The sequence below is a fragment of the Triturus cristatus genome, chromosome 11 (genome assembly GCF_964204655.1).
Source record: "Triturus cristatus chromosome 11, aTriCri1.1, whole genome shotgun sequence".
Lineage (NCBI taxonomy): Eukaryota > Metazoa > Chordata > Amphibia > Caudata > Salamandridae > Triturus > Triturus cristatus.
The window spans coordinates 234,249,595-234,266,700 of NC_140594.1; the positions used below are offsets into that span (position 1 = coordinate 234,249,595).

A 17,106-nucleotide genomic window follows, 5' to 3' on the forward strand; every position below is an offset into this window, starting at 1 on the left:
CTCATGGGGGGCCAGTCCATTCATGCACCCTACTATACACATGTCATAGTGAAAACTAATATTACACAATATTGCAAAAATGGATCACTTGCATTCTGAATTATAATTATGACTTTAATGTAAAAACAGTTACAAAGGCTATGAAAAGTATGTTATTAAAATATTAATGAACTTGCTGAGAGGATGTCTCAATATGAGAGTTGCAAGATCTGAAGAGATAGACAAGTTCAAAACGAATATTGTATTACTGTGTTTTATACTCATAAAACATTTTGCTGTTATATTACAATACAAAGCCATTAACTTTCAAAATTATGTCCGCACACAGGATATATTCTTCAGTTATTCTACCATAGATACACTCAAAAAATGGTTAATTTACTTTTTTTTAAAACTACAAATTCACTGAAAAAAGCAAAGGTTAAAGTAACGTTATAGTTAGGTGTGATAAAAAAATTGCTTTTGTTTAAAAAACAACCTTTGAAATTCACTGAAAAAAACAAACGTTAAAGTAATCTTATAGTTTGATGAATGTCTCAGTGACAACATTAACATTTTGAATTAAAAAGGTTAGCAGCTCTAACTATAACTTGCGCGCCACCATGCCCTGCTTATGACCTCAGATATGACATTACTCATAACATGTTCTATGACCTCATTCATTACATCACTGATAATATCAATGATGGCTTCATCCCAGGATCGTTTTCCCACATATTGGTCCATAAATTACTAATGCATTAGAGACCTGACAGTAAGTACAAAATAGCTCAGGAGAATATCAGCCATCCTTACTGCCATCACAGATACAACTCCCTTAGGTGTAGAAAGCATGCATTATGAGCCGTATTGACCTTTTACCATACACTTTACAGCTAGCATAGTTCACATTAATAATCATCCTCAGATATACAGAAAACAAAACTCTCATAAAGTACAGTGCTCAATATGTATACAACTGTTCAGATAAAGCCAAGTTCCTAAAAATAGTGAATGTCAGTTCCAAAACAAATGACCTACTATGGAAGCCTTTATCTGTACCAAACACCTGAAACTCACGGAACCTACATTGAGAAATTAAGTTGATATCAGTTGAGAACTGGGAACTGTATGCTTACTCTATGGAGAGAGTTTACTCTATACCACGCTGTTTGCTAACAGTGAAGGTTTCATAAGAAACAAACCAGAGAGTATTAAAAGATATCTACTGAGAACAGTGTACACTCTATGCAACAGCTGTAAAGAAAGTCACTATTAGCTCAAAATAACCTAGATCTGAGGTGCTAAACATCCTAAGGCTTTCTACCTTTATACTGTTGTAAAAACTTTACATCTTCTAAACTCAAACAAGCACATGTATATTCATTACTTCCTAGTGCACACACTCTTCTAAGTTATGTAGAAATTGTCATGCTGACACGATTCTGGCTAATAACTCAAGGCTGCTTACTCCAGTTGAAAAAATGTTCTGCAGTACCAAAAAACATGTGTGGAACCTAATGAACAGAGAGTTCCTCTTGAAAACAAAGATTTATAGCTTGTTCAATAACTCTACACACCTTTAGTGCATTAGGAACAGATGTGTTTTTCAAACACTCATTAGCTAGATCCATGCTGTAAAAAATTAGGTAAACAAGTAATGTGGTACTTACCCGCCACTATGTATATGATAAAATGAGCTAGCACACTTATTAGATAATGGCATCAGTGATGCCGTCAAAGTTGTCATTTGAGATTTCATCAGTGATGTCATAAATGATGTAATTGAACATTTTCGATTATACTCTCATAAGTTATGTTTGTTCTTCTCCCAGCATGCTTTGTATTATTTAAATGTGATGATCTTTGATACCCCCTTTGTCACTGTTCCTTGCATGCATTCTCAAATGACGTTGGTTTTACTCCCTTTCTTATTTTCAACACTCCAAATTGTGAAGAGCTCCGATACCCATCTGGGTCTTGTTTGCGCTATACAAAACTTTATAAGTAAATAAATAAATACATGTCATGCGTGATGTCATATGTGAGGTCATAAGCAGTGCATGGTGAGGGACAAAATATAGTTAGTGCTGCTAACTACAACTCCTGGATTTCTGTGTTTTATTTAGTTCAAAACATTAATGTTATCACTGAGAAATTTACTCAACTGTAATGTTACTTCAACCTTTGGTTTTTTCAGTAAGAAAAAAAATAATATATATATATATAATATATATATATATATATATATTTTTTTTTTTTTTCCAAATGAACATCGTGCCTCAGTTCCAGCATAAGAAAGCCCTCTAATCGAGAAAGCAGGTAAAACATGATTTTAATTCATGGTCAGCGTTTCAAAAGTACAGCATAACGCGTTTCGACCGTGGCTCAGTTTTAATCATATGCACCACCGAGGACCAGCTGTTACCAACTTAAGTATGCTGTGATAGTAAACAGCTAGGAGGGCATGCAGTGCGCACTTATCGGTTTTAAAGTAACCCTTGTTTTTAATATAGTTTATATATGCACTTTGCAGTCAGAGCTCATATAGTGGTTCAACTTCCCAACATTATTGCATAGTGTAGTCCTTTTTCTGCACAGTTCCAACTCTCGAGACTCCAATACCAGTCAAATCCGTAATCGGATTGCAATAACCATAGTGCTTTGCAATTGTTGCTCAAAGTGCGACACGGCATCCGCCCCAGTTTCCAGTGTCTTAAATTGTCAATTGTCAACTTTCATGAGAGAGTGATTGTACATCAATACTTTCAAGGAATAGTTCCCGTGTGCTGAAGACAATCGTTCCTCCCTTCATTCCAGTGACTCTTGTCCTCGTATCAGGAATTCTTTTCAACAATGTATTTTCTTTACAGCTGCCATTTCTTTTGTCTTTAGTTTCTCGAAATGTGGAAACCTCCACAAACCCTGGCTGCCTCCAAATGTTCCGAAGATTCCCAGCCAGCAGACCGAGCCACGGTCGATATGCGATATTCTGTACTTTCGAAACGCTGACCATGAATTAAAATCATCTTTTACTTGCTTTCTCCATTGGAGGGCTTTTATATGCTGGAACTGAGACATGATGTTCATTTGGAAAATTGAGGCGGGGACGTCGCCAAGAAGCCCCGGCATGCCTGGAAGGGCGCCTTTCTCATCAAGATTCTTATGGATAGATATATATATATCTATATCTATATATATCTAGATATATATGTATATATATATATACACACACATAAATAAAGGATTTTCGTATACAAACACGCCAAATCATCAAATGTAAGCAGCACATTTCATCCGGCTGTTGTTATTGCTCAGTGCAGATTGTCAGCTGTACATAAAAGCTGCATTTGTTAAACACCACTCTGCAAATGCATTAATTTTACCAATATTACTGCTGTACATGGCACAGTATTACACAACATACATTAATGCACTACTTAAATTCCTTCTTTCTGTAGCCTGCAAATATCTTGTTGGATGAGCATGGGCATGTACGGATATCAGATCTTGGACTTGCCTGTGATTTTTCTAAAAAGAAGCCACATGCCAGTGTGTAAGTAGAATGGGCCATTAAGTTTGGTTATTTTTAACGTATTATAATAAGGCTTTACATTGCCACATGTCCACACCCTCTGCATGAAATCACCTCTTGAAACTGTCTTTGCTCCTTTTTTAATAACCAACATCTTAAAGTTGTAATCTGATATTGGGAAAAAATTATTTCTGTGTTTGTCGGGGTGGGATTTACAAATGCCCTACACAAGCCTTCCGAGGTATCAAACAAATAAGCATTTACATTGCGTTCTTTACAGCCACTGCTCATGTTTATGTACTCTGCCTATATGAGTGGCTTTAAATATTTAAAGTGTATTGTTTATCCACAATGCTTTTATTTTTTTAAATCTTATTTTGGGTTTTGAAACCCCCTACTAACCAACTTGTGGTAGCCTCAGAACAGTTTGGTGGGTGCAGGTGTGGTCTGTAAGACAGAATGCAAGTAGTAACTGAATACATATGTACGGCCCTGATGGATGAGAACCAGTCACTCCTCTGACATGGCTAATATAACTCCAGAGAGCCGCAGTAGGGAAGGAGAAGAAGCTGGTTTTAGACACCTGAGTGGGTAGGACCTAGGGATCCAACTGAAAGTGGGTATCATGAAGGGAGATACGGCTATGCAGTGCAACTGTGTATTTTGTCTGGTAGAACCACATTGACATTTAAAGGACATCCTTGGGCATCCCAATCAGTAGCCAAGATATAAACCTTATATTTGCAAACCATTCACATTCCACCATTGTTTTTGTATGATATATCAACAAAATTTCAGCATGGACTAGCATGTTAGCCTCTTAATAGCAAAGATACTGTATGTAAGTCCTGTGTACATGTAGCCTTCCTTTGCCGAATTGGTAGCTCAGAGGAGTTACGGTCCAAATAGGGACTTACACAAGTATGTAAGATAGATGTGGATCCTGTGGATTTACCTACATATTTCACCTGCTCATTTTAGGGCTAATATGCCGGGATAAACTGACCAAAAATAAGACAAAGCCAGTTTATATCAGCGTGGAAAAATAAATTACAAATTGTAGTCCATAGGTAGAGTGTCAGTGATTGGTTGTCGCAAGTATAGTACTTGGATGATTCAATGAGTACATGGGTCGTGGCTGATTGATTGAATGTGTGCATTGGCGGTGCCTGAGTGAAAGGATGAGTACAAGATTAGTGTCTGAGTGAATGGATGAGTGCATGGTAGTGCCTACATGAATGGATGAGTACATGGGTAGCGGCTGAGCGATGAGAGTATGGGTAGCTCCTCATTGAAAGAATGATTGCAAGGGTAGCGCCTAGGTGATTGGATCAGTGCATTGATAGTGCCTTAGTGAATGCATGAATGCATAGATAGTGGCTGGGTGATTGGTTGACTGCATGGATAGTACCTGGGTGATTGGATGAGTGCATTGGTAGTGCCTGGGTGGCTGGATAAGTGCAAGAGTAGCACCTGGGTGATTGGATGAGTGCATGTGTAGAATCTGATTGAATGGATGAGTCTAGGTGTAGTGTCTGGGTTATCGGATGAGTGCATGGGTAGGGTCTCATTGAATAAATGAGTCCATGGGTAATGTCTGGGTGATTGGATGAGTGCATGGGTAGTGCCTGAGTGAATGGATGAGTGCATGGATAGGGCCTGGGTGATTGGGTGAGTACATGGATAGTAACTGGGTGATTACATGAGCGCATGGGTAGTACCTGGGTAAATGTATGACTGCATGGGTAGTGCCTTGCTGAATGGATAACTGCACTGGTAGTGCATGAATGAATGTATGAGCACATGGGTAGTGCCTGGGTGATTGCATGGGTGAATAGGTTGTGCCTGGGTAATTGGATGAACACATAGGTAGTGTCTGAGTGAATGTATCACTCATGAGTAGTGCCTGTGTGAATAGATGAGTGAACGAGTAGTATACATTACTTTCTCCTCATTATATAGGGCAGGCTGCTATTGAACTCTGTATTTGAGTGCTTCCGTGATGACTACCTAGGTAACAGATCCAGGTTTCTGCAACTGAATGCTGTAGTAGCACTGCCAATGTTTGGCCAGCTGTACGTTAAGGTACATCGTTTTTAAATTAGGGTCATCAGCTGCTCAACATGTGTCAGAATACATGTAGGAGTAGAGACATACCTCAGACATGATGGCAAACAGATATTCAAACTTGACAGAGTGCACTTTCCGTTTAAAGCGGACACCTAATTTTATAGGGCCTACTTCAAATGTACCTTTCCAGAGACTCATATGAACTAGAATGTAGAATAATACATCTGCCATTATGTTTTAAACCTCACTTTTCTCTTGCAGCTTCATTATTCACTGACAGCTCAAAATAGAAGCCTATAGATACTAATATTCCTCTGTTGCACACCACATGCTCTCTGAATTTGTGTAGAAGAAAATGTATGGTTAACTTTCTGCTCATTAAACAAGCGCAGGCACATATTGAACTATGTATTCAAATGCTACTGTGATGCCTACCAGGCTTCTACAACTGAATGCTGTAGTAGCTCTTACAAGATTTGCGCATAGGTATGATAAACTGCATGCTTTTAAACTTATTTCACGAATATACGATGTTACAACACAAACTATTACAACGCATACTTTTACAATGTGACTTTTATAACGCAACTTCCATCACAATGCATGCTATTAGGATGTATGATGCTACATCGCAAACGTTAACATCGCATGCCATGACATCGCTGTTTTCACATCGCATGTTCTTTTACATCGCAAGTATCCACAACGCAAACCATTACGTCGCATCTATATCGAAATGCATACAAAATACATTTACAACACACACAAACACCCTGCATGCTTTGACCTCACAATTTTTACCCCTAGGCCCACTCCCCTAAACCCGAAATTCTAAAATCTTTAATTACTACCTTACACGAGGACCCCCTAACCCGACCCTAAACCCTGAAGCCTAAAACAGTACCCTACAGTACGACCCCCTAACACTTCCCTAAGCCCTAAACCCTAATACAGTACCCTACAGTAAGACCCCCCTGACAGTACCCTCAATCCTAAGCCCACCTTACACTATGACCCCCTAACACTTCCCTAAGCCCTAAACCCTAATACAGTACCCTACAGTAAGACCCCCCTGACAGTACCCTCAATCCTAAGCCCACCTTACACTATGACCCCCTAACACTTCCCTAAGCCCTAAACTACACTCTAAGCACAATCCCCTTTACCTCGCTCTCCTCACGTCGTCTCTTCCTTGCCTCTGTCCCGGTGCTCGTCCGTCCCAGTGCTCGTCCGCCTCTGTCCCAGTGCTCAGCCTCGCGTCCATTACACCATATGCGATTTAAAAGCGCATGCGATGTAATGGGAGGCATCGCAATGTGTACGCGTCGTAACGTCGCTTGCGTTGTAATGCATGCAACGTAAAGGCATGCGTAGTAATTCCAGCGTTGTAATGGGTGTTTGCCATGCTATTACATTGCAAGCTATTACAACACATGCACCATTAGAACAAACATTATTATTATAACACTGTCAGGTTTGTACCTTAAGTAAGGTTCTGGTCAGTGATGCATATGCGTTCTAATAGCATACGTTCTAATAGCATGCATTGTAATGGAACTTGCATTGTATTGCCTGCGTTGTAAAGGCATTGCATTGTAATGTCTGCGTTGCAATGGATTTTTCCCAGACATAGACTTATATGGACTGGGATACAGGCTAATACATCCACCAAAATATTTTAAACCTCAGTTTTCTGTACTACTTTCATCACAGACTCAGGGAGCACACATATCAGTATGCACAACCTATTTCCAATCTTCATTTTACTACAATTATATAGACTGCAATACACGTTCCTTCGTTTGGTAACAAATTTTAATGCTTCTCAATCTTTATAAATTATGCATCTCAACATTAAAAATGTAATTACAAACACTAAAGCACTCCTACAAAATACATAACACCACTTACACATTTGTAACTCACCTCTGAAATACTATCGTAGAATATGAAAATATCAAAAACTCTTAAATAATTTTCTTTCCCACACAATATATGGGATGCATCTCTCTCAACCAGGTTAAACCATTAATGGCACATTTTCCCTCGCATTTGCACAGAAATGAATGTAAATAACAAATCAAAAATTCCCTTCATTTCTATTGGATACACATATTAACCCTTTATTGCTGACTTCTAAAAGTGCCCAATCTGGTACTGTAACTTACTGGAGTCGCGACTCCACCGCGGTGCCGCAGTGTACCATTGCTATGGAGTCACGAACCTTTACATGAGTTCAAAAACCTATTGACAATAATACTAGTATTATTTTTTAAGAACATACAACTTTTAAACATAGTACTGATTTGGGAAACCTTAATTTACAAGCACATCACATATATATAACTTTCCATTTCATATTTTAAAAGCACGGTTAACTTTCAACCCTTCCCACATTCTACTTACTTAGTTTCCAGAGTAACAGCTTCTGAAAAATGCAACTGTACGAGCAGGTCAAAGGTTCACCATATTTTTTAATTCAGCAAAATCGCTTACAAAAGCAAATAGCAGGTGTGGTTGACTTTTCCAAAATATTAGCTTATCCAGTCTACTGTACATTTCAAACTTTTTTCCGTAACCAATCAGAAAGATACTTGTTCTGCAAAGTAACATGAAACCTATTTTTGAGTACACAATGATTATGAACAGCCAATCACGTATCTGCTTTTTCTAAAACAGCATATTCTCCACCATTTTTGATACCTCTCATTGTACCAACTGACATACTCAGCTACATATGTATTTTGATTCCTTCCACACATCCCTTCAAAATGCTTACTGTATGGATTGCAGGGCACAACTATGCTTTCCAGGACAAAAGGTATGCTGAACACAGAGGTATTGACAAAGACCTAGGTTTGCATAAGGTGGATATTAAATGGTTTGCGCAGAGAGGATTAAAGTAGCACCAATTGGTGCCTTTGGTGAAAACCTTTTTGCATCTCAAACCCCCTGAACTCATGATTGTGCACTGTGGTGGTCATTACCTAAGCACATTGACTGGGGTACGATTGGAAATCCTAATGAAGGATACCTTTGCACAACTGATGTTGCTTTTTCCTCACACTGTCTTTGAATACTCTAATATATGCGAAAGACAGAAATGGAAGTGGTCAAATCAATTCTGTCCACAGATTGAAAAAGCTAGGAAGCATGTTAATAAAGGTGTTTCTGCTTACCTCAGAGTCAATAACATGGGCTCAATCTATAACAACAATCTATGTTTTGACATGCATGACATCTACAGAAGTGATGGGGTTCACTTTACAGATGAAGGGAACAAGGTGTTTCTCAACAACCTCAAGCTGTGCGTCTGCACTTACATGTAGCTGCAACAGAGTAATAATGAACACAATGGCTCTTCCTTCTGAGAGCCACCCTATAACCCAACAGTGAAAGTTATATATTTTTTAACATATATTCTCTTTATAAATATTACCCGGATTCGTGAACCCATTGCGAATCCGCAAAATAAAAGCACAAATTCAATGAACTACAATACATTTCACTTTTCAAATATAACTTTTAATTTCTATATTTTAATATAATTTCTAACTCTGTCAATTTTAAGGCAATTATGAAATTCACTCTAACTAGCGCTATATTAAAGTTCACAACTGTAAGAGTACTTCTGGAATTGTATAATATTTAATTATTTATTTAAGGTTGATCCGTGAATCCACCGCAATGTTACACTGGGGAGCCGCGCTGAGCACCGCAATAGGGTCGCGGCTCCTACCATGTGAGAAAAAATATTTATATCCCCAGGGATCTACCATGGCCACAGTTGTATATTTGAGACAACTCTAAATTTCTCAGGAACTACTGAACGGATTTACACCATTTAACAAAAAGAGTGCTTTCTGAACCAAGAGCTACCTTTTTGCCAAATTTGGCGTAATTCTGTTGAGTAGTTCAGGGTGCAGCCATGTCTTAAGTTTTGGATCACCACGAAACTTTCAAAACAATAGCTGAAGTGAGTGGGCCATTATTTTGAAAATTTTGCGAAGATTCATCAAACGGCACCAAAGGTATAGGCAAATCAAAAAACACTTTTCCTATGGAAACTAGGTTCTAACTATACCTACCAACTGGCGACCACCAGTAGGTAATACTAAAGGGCTTTTTGAGTAGTCCCTCTAGGCCCTAGGTTTAGCTAGACTCACACTTGCTCAGTGCCAGGATACCCTCCCAGGTGATAAAACCCTTCACAAATCTGCATAACATAACAAATGGTAGGGATCACTGTTAGAGTAGGTTGGTTAGAGAAATGCTTACTTTGTCCTCCAAAGAAACATACTTCTTGTCTATAACAGGTCCAGATTGAATGAAAAGGTAAACAGAAGCCATTTTGATTAAGGGTGGGTGATAAACTCTGCTTTGCCAGCAGAGTTCGTAGAGTTTTGCCCACTCCGTGCTCTGTTGGAGTTCCTGATAAACTCTGACAACTGAAGCGTGGCAGAGTTTTTTCTTTCATGGGGCTCACCAATTTTAAGATGGAAAGCTTGAGGAAGAAAATTGAGCTTTAGATGACCTCTGGGTGAGATTATTCAATGTGGTCAGTCACTGTAGGTCGCATTTAAAAAGCTGCTGCTTGAGTAGAAAACCTAAACGAGCATCAAAAAGTTGCAGAGCCCTCTGGCATGCTGCGTAGTGCTGTTCGTGCTCTTTACAGCACGGGGCAAACTCCCGGCACTAAAAATCAGCGCGAGCAGCGCGATGTACCAAAATTACGCCACTCACGGACCTTCGTGGAATCTTGCGGAGTTTTTAGGTACCTCCGTGAGTTCTGCCCATCCCTAATTGAATTTTGGTATTATTGAGCACCCAATGGCTAAAGAACCAGATTATCAAACATACCCTCTAAAATATATTCTTGAATGCAGAAAGCGATAGTTCAGCCTTCTCTGGGTTATGCTCAGATCGGTATTTGAGAGCACTTGCTGAAAACAAGTAATAGAACATCAAGTCGACCCTTCTGAACTAGTAGGATCACATGGTTGCATGCTCATTTTGGATAAAAATTTCAGAACGCATTGAAACTGGATACATAAAATAGTAGTCATGAATTTCACAGCCAATATGTAATGACAGGTTAATACTGCCCTGCCAAACAGCACACATCAGGTGTTAGACTAACTCATTTCAGTGCACGGATTATAGTGCCTCCTGAGCTGTCAAAGCGGGAGCGCTGCTAATGCACCATTACTGACTGAATTTAAGCTGGAGTGGCAGAGCACTGCCATGGCGTGTGCTACTCCTGGATAGGCTTGGGGGCTGACTCAGCTGTTTACAGAGCTCTAGGTACTGTTACAATATAACCCTGATAATTATTTTACCCGACACCATGCACTGCTACTTTTACAACTGATATCAGAGTCACTGTGTCCTTTGAGTCCTTTCCCAGCCCCACCTATTAAAGTGTGTGTCTGACCACACTTTCTCTGTAGTAGTCATTGGACAGTAATACTGTGGCACGCTGTGGTGGGTGAATCAATCATCAGTCAACCCAGTCGCTGCGGCTAGCAGAAGCGTCACCGAATTTGTTGCATGCCTCACTCATGATGATGCAAAGAAGTAAGTGCCTGGAGTGAGGTTCCTATCCTAGTTGCTTATGCTGGTAATCCTTGATAAAAAAGACCACTTTACTTTCTTTCAGCATTGACAGTCTGCGTCACTTTAGCAGAGTATATGTGCCAAACAAAGTGTAAGCAAAAGAAGGCGTTGACGATTCCACGTGGGCCGTGCCTGGCGTGCATTTGACATACTTGGTTTCCCTTGCAATTGGGGTATGCGGCGCATGCAAAACTTAATGGTTCAGACGTCCGCTCAAGTCTGAACCAACGATTTCCTCACCTTGCACGTGATTGCAGGTTAAAGTGGGATGTGTGCACTGGGTGCAGAATGCAAAGATAGGTTTGCCTGTGGTGCCTCCACCTACAGTCATATGGCTGTTCATTCTGGAGGTGAACCTGCTGCTGCACCAGCACTGAGCTGTTCCTGTCTATCACAGAGGTATCAGACACCCAGGCACAGTGTCAGGTGAGTGCTTAAAATAAAGCATTTGATTTCTCAAACAGCCAGGAAAATGGACCATGGTTTGCCCTTCAGAAAACATTATTCAAAAACTGTTTTGATGTTTTAAATTGTATCACGAATGATTCCCTGCCTATAAGGCACCGGCCAGATGACATGCACATTTGAGCTATTTACTAACTTCTCGAATTACAATCACATTGTTTCATGAATCGTGTGTAGGACAAATTTTGTGTTCCTGAATGTAATTATCAATGTCTAACTAAAGGCCATGTGTGAAAGCAGATGCACGCAGTTATGTTCAAGTGGTCCAAGTGGGGGCATGGGGAGGTTTCAGGGGCATGACATGGTCATACTATTTTTTTTTGTGAAAAGGCAACAGTCTCAGGTTGTTTATTCTGAGATTTTAAATGCTTAAGTGTAAGGCGGGTAGCCTTCTGTGCTGTGACACAGAGGGAAGCGCAGACAGCTTAACAAGCTTTCCTGCCAGGGTGTCTGCTGCTTGAATGAAATGTAAATGTGCACAACCAGTCATTCTGCCAATGCAAACGGTACTTGGAAGCCGGTATTGGCTTTAATTAATTAAATCACTTTAAGCTTACTGACAACACAGATTTATTCTTTGTGAGAGGTATTGTAAAGGAGTTTCCAACTGAGCTCTGAAGTGTGTGCTTTTAAAAGTTATAAAAAAATCGCAAAGAAATCGCTTCCTGGTGACACACATTTATTCTTTTTGAGAGGTTTATTAAGGAAGCTAGAAGCTAAGCTAGGGTGTGTGTGCTCTTAAAAGACCCTACTTGGATGTTCACAGTGCTTCCTGTCACAGACTGGGCCCTTGTAGCACTAAACATACACAAGTCACTATTCTCCCCAGGATTAAATTCTGTGGCTCTCTGATCCCACATGGAGAGCCTGGACCTACTCCTGTTAAGTGCCCTTCCGTTTCAGGTGCTTTATAGCAGTTTTAAGATCTTCTTAGAGTTTCTCGTTGCTCCCAGTGTGTAATTTCTGATATTTATATGTTTCCCTTCTCTTCAGTGCTTGATTTTTGCTCACAAGAAAGTGTCACTTATAGTCGTTGAATGTCACTCATAATTACACTGAAATTATCTAGATGTCACACATAAGCAATCTGAAACTTCGTCAGCTATGTTAATACCGTACATGCACCTAACACATATTATGCCCCATTTTAAAGAATAAGACTTATAATAACAGCTAACTATCACACCTGTTAAGTTCTGATCCCCAGGGTATCAGATTTTATAAACTGCAATAATTAACAACTCATCCACAGGCACTGGTAATGAGACCCATGTCGTCTTCTCAGTCCAGTGACTTAATTCCTTTTCTAAATTTTTCATTAAAGGATTACTCTGTTGTGGTGAGAGCATGCAGGAATGCAAGAAAGCAACATTCAGTTCCCCATGGTGAAACATTAAAGGAGAGCAAGGGAGAAACATGATCACTAAAGGTGTTTACAAGCCTGAGTGCCAAAAACAGCAAGACAACAAAAGGGGAGATGCCCCAGTATTAAAAAATATTTTCAAACCCAGAAACCAAGCAACATTTTTGGAATAATTTTATTTATTTATTTTTTATTTTGAGGGTTTTATATAGCGCGAACAAAACCATGTCATGAGTGATCTAATATGTGACGTCATCAGCAGTGCATTGCGGGCGCGCGAGTTTTAGTTAGCTGAACTAACTATAACGGGGGAATTTCAATGGTTTTGTATGAGCGAAATGTCCAGCTAACTATAACGTCCCTGAAACCTATGGTTTTTTCAGTGAATTTCTATGGTTTTGTAAATGCTAATTCCTAACTATAACGTGCCTGAAATCTATGATTTTAACAGTGAATTTCAATGGTTTTTTAAATGCTAATTTCTATCTTTAGCGTGCCTGAAACCTACGTTTTTTTCAGTTAATTTCTAAGGTGTTTTAAATGCTAGTTTCTAACTATGCCTACAGAGTTAGGACGTGTGAAGAAAGAAGAAAAAACTCACAGAAAGAAAAAAAAAATGCAGAAAGAAGCAACAGAAGCCCTCAAAGACGAAGAAAAGTGCAGGAAGAAGGAAGACGTGCAGAAAGAACAAACAGAGGAGTAGAAAGAAGCCTTGTTGCAAAATCATCTTGTACCCTCAACTTTTTCAGACGGGTACTGGTGGTAACTGACTCTGACTAACCAGTCCTAGAGCCAGTGCTATGCTAAAAGACACTTAGAAGACAGTGAAAACACCTACATACACTAGGGAACACTATGCGTTGGAGTATGCTTGTGATTAGCATGACCTCCTCTGTAAGCCCCTAGTTTATAATAGGGCAGGGGGATTAAAACTACCTCTTAAAACGCGCCACGGGGTGCGTTTGCACACTGATGAAGGGAGGGGGGGCCTGAGGTGATATGTGTGCAAACATGCCCCGTGGGCATTTTAAGTTGGTGGATAAAGTCCCCTTGAATCCTGAGGGTCCCTGGGGGCCATCTAACCCACCAGGTATGTCCACTAAGTGCCACAAAGCTGCGTTGCAGAGAGGTGTAAAATGGGACACGGCCTCGGACCACCTCTCTGCAACGCAGTGCAGTGGCGCTTACTGGAAGCACCTGGTGGGCTAGTTGGCCCTAAGGGGCCCGCTGGATTGAAGGGGAATTATTTTCCAAACATAAAACGCCCCCCAGGGCGTGTTTGCACACGTCACCTCACGTCCCCTCCCCTCCCATCACCACTGTGTAAACGCGCCCTGTGGCCATTTTAATTTGGGAGATTAAGTCCCCTTGAATCCTGAGGGTTCCTAGGGTTGAACTAGCCCACTAGGTACCTCCAGTAAGCGCCACAGAGCTGCATTGCAGAGAGGTGTAAAAAGGGGTACGGCCTGGACCACTTCTTTGCAACGCAGCGCAGTGGCACTTACTGGATGCACCTGGTGGGCTAGTTAGTCCCCAGGGTCCCTCAGGCTTGAAGGGGAATTATTTCCCCAACTTAAAACGCGCCACAGCGCGTGGTTGCACACGTCACCTCAGGCCCCGTCCCCTCCCTTCACCACTGTGTAAACGCGCCCTGTGGCCGTTTTAAGTTGGGAGATTAAGTCCCCTTGAATCCTGAAGGTCCTGAGGATCCAACCAGCCCACTAAGTACCTCCAGTAAGTGGCGCATAGCTGCGTTGCAGAGAGGTGTAAAAAGTGGCACGGCCTGGACCACCTCTCTGCAACGTAGCGCAGTGGTGCTTACTGGAAGCACCTAGTGGGCTAGTTAGCCCCCAGGGACCCTCCGGATTGAAGGGGAATTATTTCCCCAACTTAAAACGCACCATAGGGCGTGTTTGCACACGTCACCTGAGGCCCCGTCCCCTCCCTTCCCCACTGTGTAAACACGCCCTGTGGCCATTTTAAGTTCGGAGATTAAATCCCCTTGAATCCTGAGGGTCCCTAGGGGCAAATTAGCCTACTAAGTACCTCAAGTAAGCGCCATTGCAGAGAGGTGTAAAAAGGGGCACGGCCAGGACCACCTCTCTGCAACGCAGCGCAGTGGCGCTTACTGGAAGCACCTGGTGGGCTAGTTGTCCCTTCACCACTGTGTAAACACGCCCTGTGGCCGTTCTAAGTTGAGAGATTAAGACCCCTTTAATCCTAAGGGTCCCTAGAGTCAAACTAGCCCACTAGGTACCTCCCATAAGCGCCACAGAGCTGCGTTGCAGAGAGGTGTTAAAAGGGGCATGGCCTCTAAACACAATGCAGCTCCCTGGTGCATACTGGAGATACCTGTTGGTCTAGTTGGCCCTCAGGGACCCTCAGTATTGAAAGAGAATTAATTCCCCAACTTACAACTCGCAACGGGGCGCTTTTGCACAATGGTGAAGCAAGGAGGCGTGGCCTGAGGTGACATGTCTGCAAACACGCCCTGTGGCATGTTTTAAGTTGGAGAATTAATTCCTCCTCAATCCTGAGGGTCCCTGGGGGCCAACTAGCCCACAAGGTACCTCCAGTATGCACCAGAGAGCTGCGTTGCAGAGAGGTGATCAGAGGCCACGCCCCTTTTTACAACACTCTGCAACGCAGCTCCATGGTGCTTACTGGAGGTACCTGGTGGGCTAGTTGGCCCCCAGGGACCCTCAGGATTGAAGAGGAATTAATTCCTCAACTTAAAATGCGTCACAGGGCATGTTTGCACACGTCACCTCAGGTCCCACCCCCTCCCTTCACCACTGTGCAAACACAACCCGTGGCGTGTTTTAAGTTGGGGGACTAACTCCTGAGGATCCCTGAGGTGCAACTAGCTCACCAGCTACCTCCATTAAGCTCCACAGAGCTGCGTTGCAGAGAGGTGTAAAAAGGGGCGTGGCCTCAGAACACTCCCAATGTGGAAAAGCAATCGCCTTTGGTATTTGGAAGAGAGAGCAGGTTTCCTGCTCTCTCTTCCAAATATCAAAGCAGTTTGCTATGGCAGGGCAGGAGCCGCGATGCTCCTGCCCTGCAATAGCAAACTAGAGTGTCCCGGTGGGCACCCCGGGACACTGCAGGAGCATGGCGGTCCCTAGGGCCATGACACATGCCCCGGGGGGGGTGGCGGTCTCCAGGGCTGCGGGGGGCCATGAGCCCCCCACATATATTGTCATAAAGCCCCGGGGCTGGCGGTCCCCGGCGCTGGGGGCCCCTCTGTGCCCCCCATTACAATTAAAATATTGCCCCCGGGACTTGGCCTACCCGGGGGCTAAACAGTAACGAAGCATGGGAGCCAGCGCTTCATTTTTCTTCTTTCCTCGGCAGGATCCGCACACCCTGCACGGATTTTGCTGATTTAAAAAAATAAAAAAATGGGGGGGCCCTGGGGGTCCTTTTGGGACCCCCTAAGCAGGCCTAGGGGGTCAGGGTGTTTCTATCCTGCCCCCTTTTTGCATTTTGCGCACTTGTTTGACTGATTATTTGTGCCTCCATTCTACCGAGGCACAAGATGGCTGCCAACACTTCCTGGTTTGGAGTGTTGACAGCCAATTAGCATAAAGCTCATGATCAGGAGGGTGCGCGGATCCTGCTCGACCATAGATGTATATGTGTTTTTACTTTTGATTTTCTCAGCAACTACTGAACGGATTTACACCATTTAACAAAAAGGGTTCTTTCTGAACCAAGAACTTCCTGTTTCCCAAATTTGGTGTAATTCTGTTCAACAGTTCGGGCTGTAGCCGTGTCTAAAGTTTCCTATGGAAAATTGCATGGGAAAACACTTTTTGGGACCCCCTTTTTTCTTGGCCCCCGCTTGACGAATCACCCCAAAACTTTCAAGATAGGAGCGGACCGGATCGCCTCACAAGTTTTGAAAATTTCGCGAAGATTCGTCATCCGGCGCCAAAGTTATGTTGCGGATTTCCTGTGGAAAATAGGTCTTAAGTATAACTACCTACTGGCGCCCTCCAGTAGGTAATATATATATATACACATATATGTATGTATACATATATTCACTTAAAAAACCATAGGTTTCACACAT

The 17,106-nt window shown here is 41.9% G+C and overlaps 1 protein-coding gene across 1 annotated transcript in view; it reads left to right on the plus strand.

The window, feature by feature from the left end:
* The window catches only part of GRK3 (G protein-coupled receptor kinase 3), a 1,147,860-nt gene that overhangs the window by 840,605 nt on the left and 290,149 nt on the right, over positions 1 to 17,106 (plus strand). Inside the window, exon 12 of the mRNA XM_085636358.1 lies at positions 3,441 to 3,535. Within this exon, the coding sequence (XP_085492484.1) occupies positions 3,441 to 3,535 (95 nt within the window). The remainder of the gene's footprint in view (positions 1 to 3,440; positions 3,536 to 17,106) is intronic.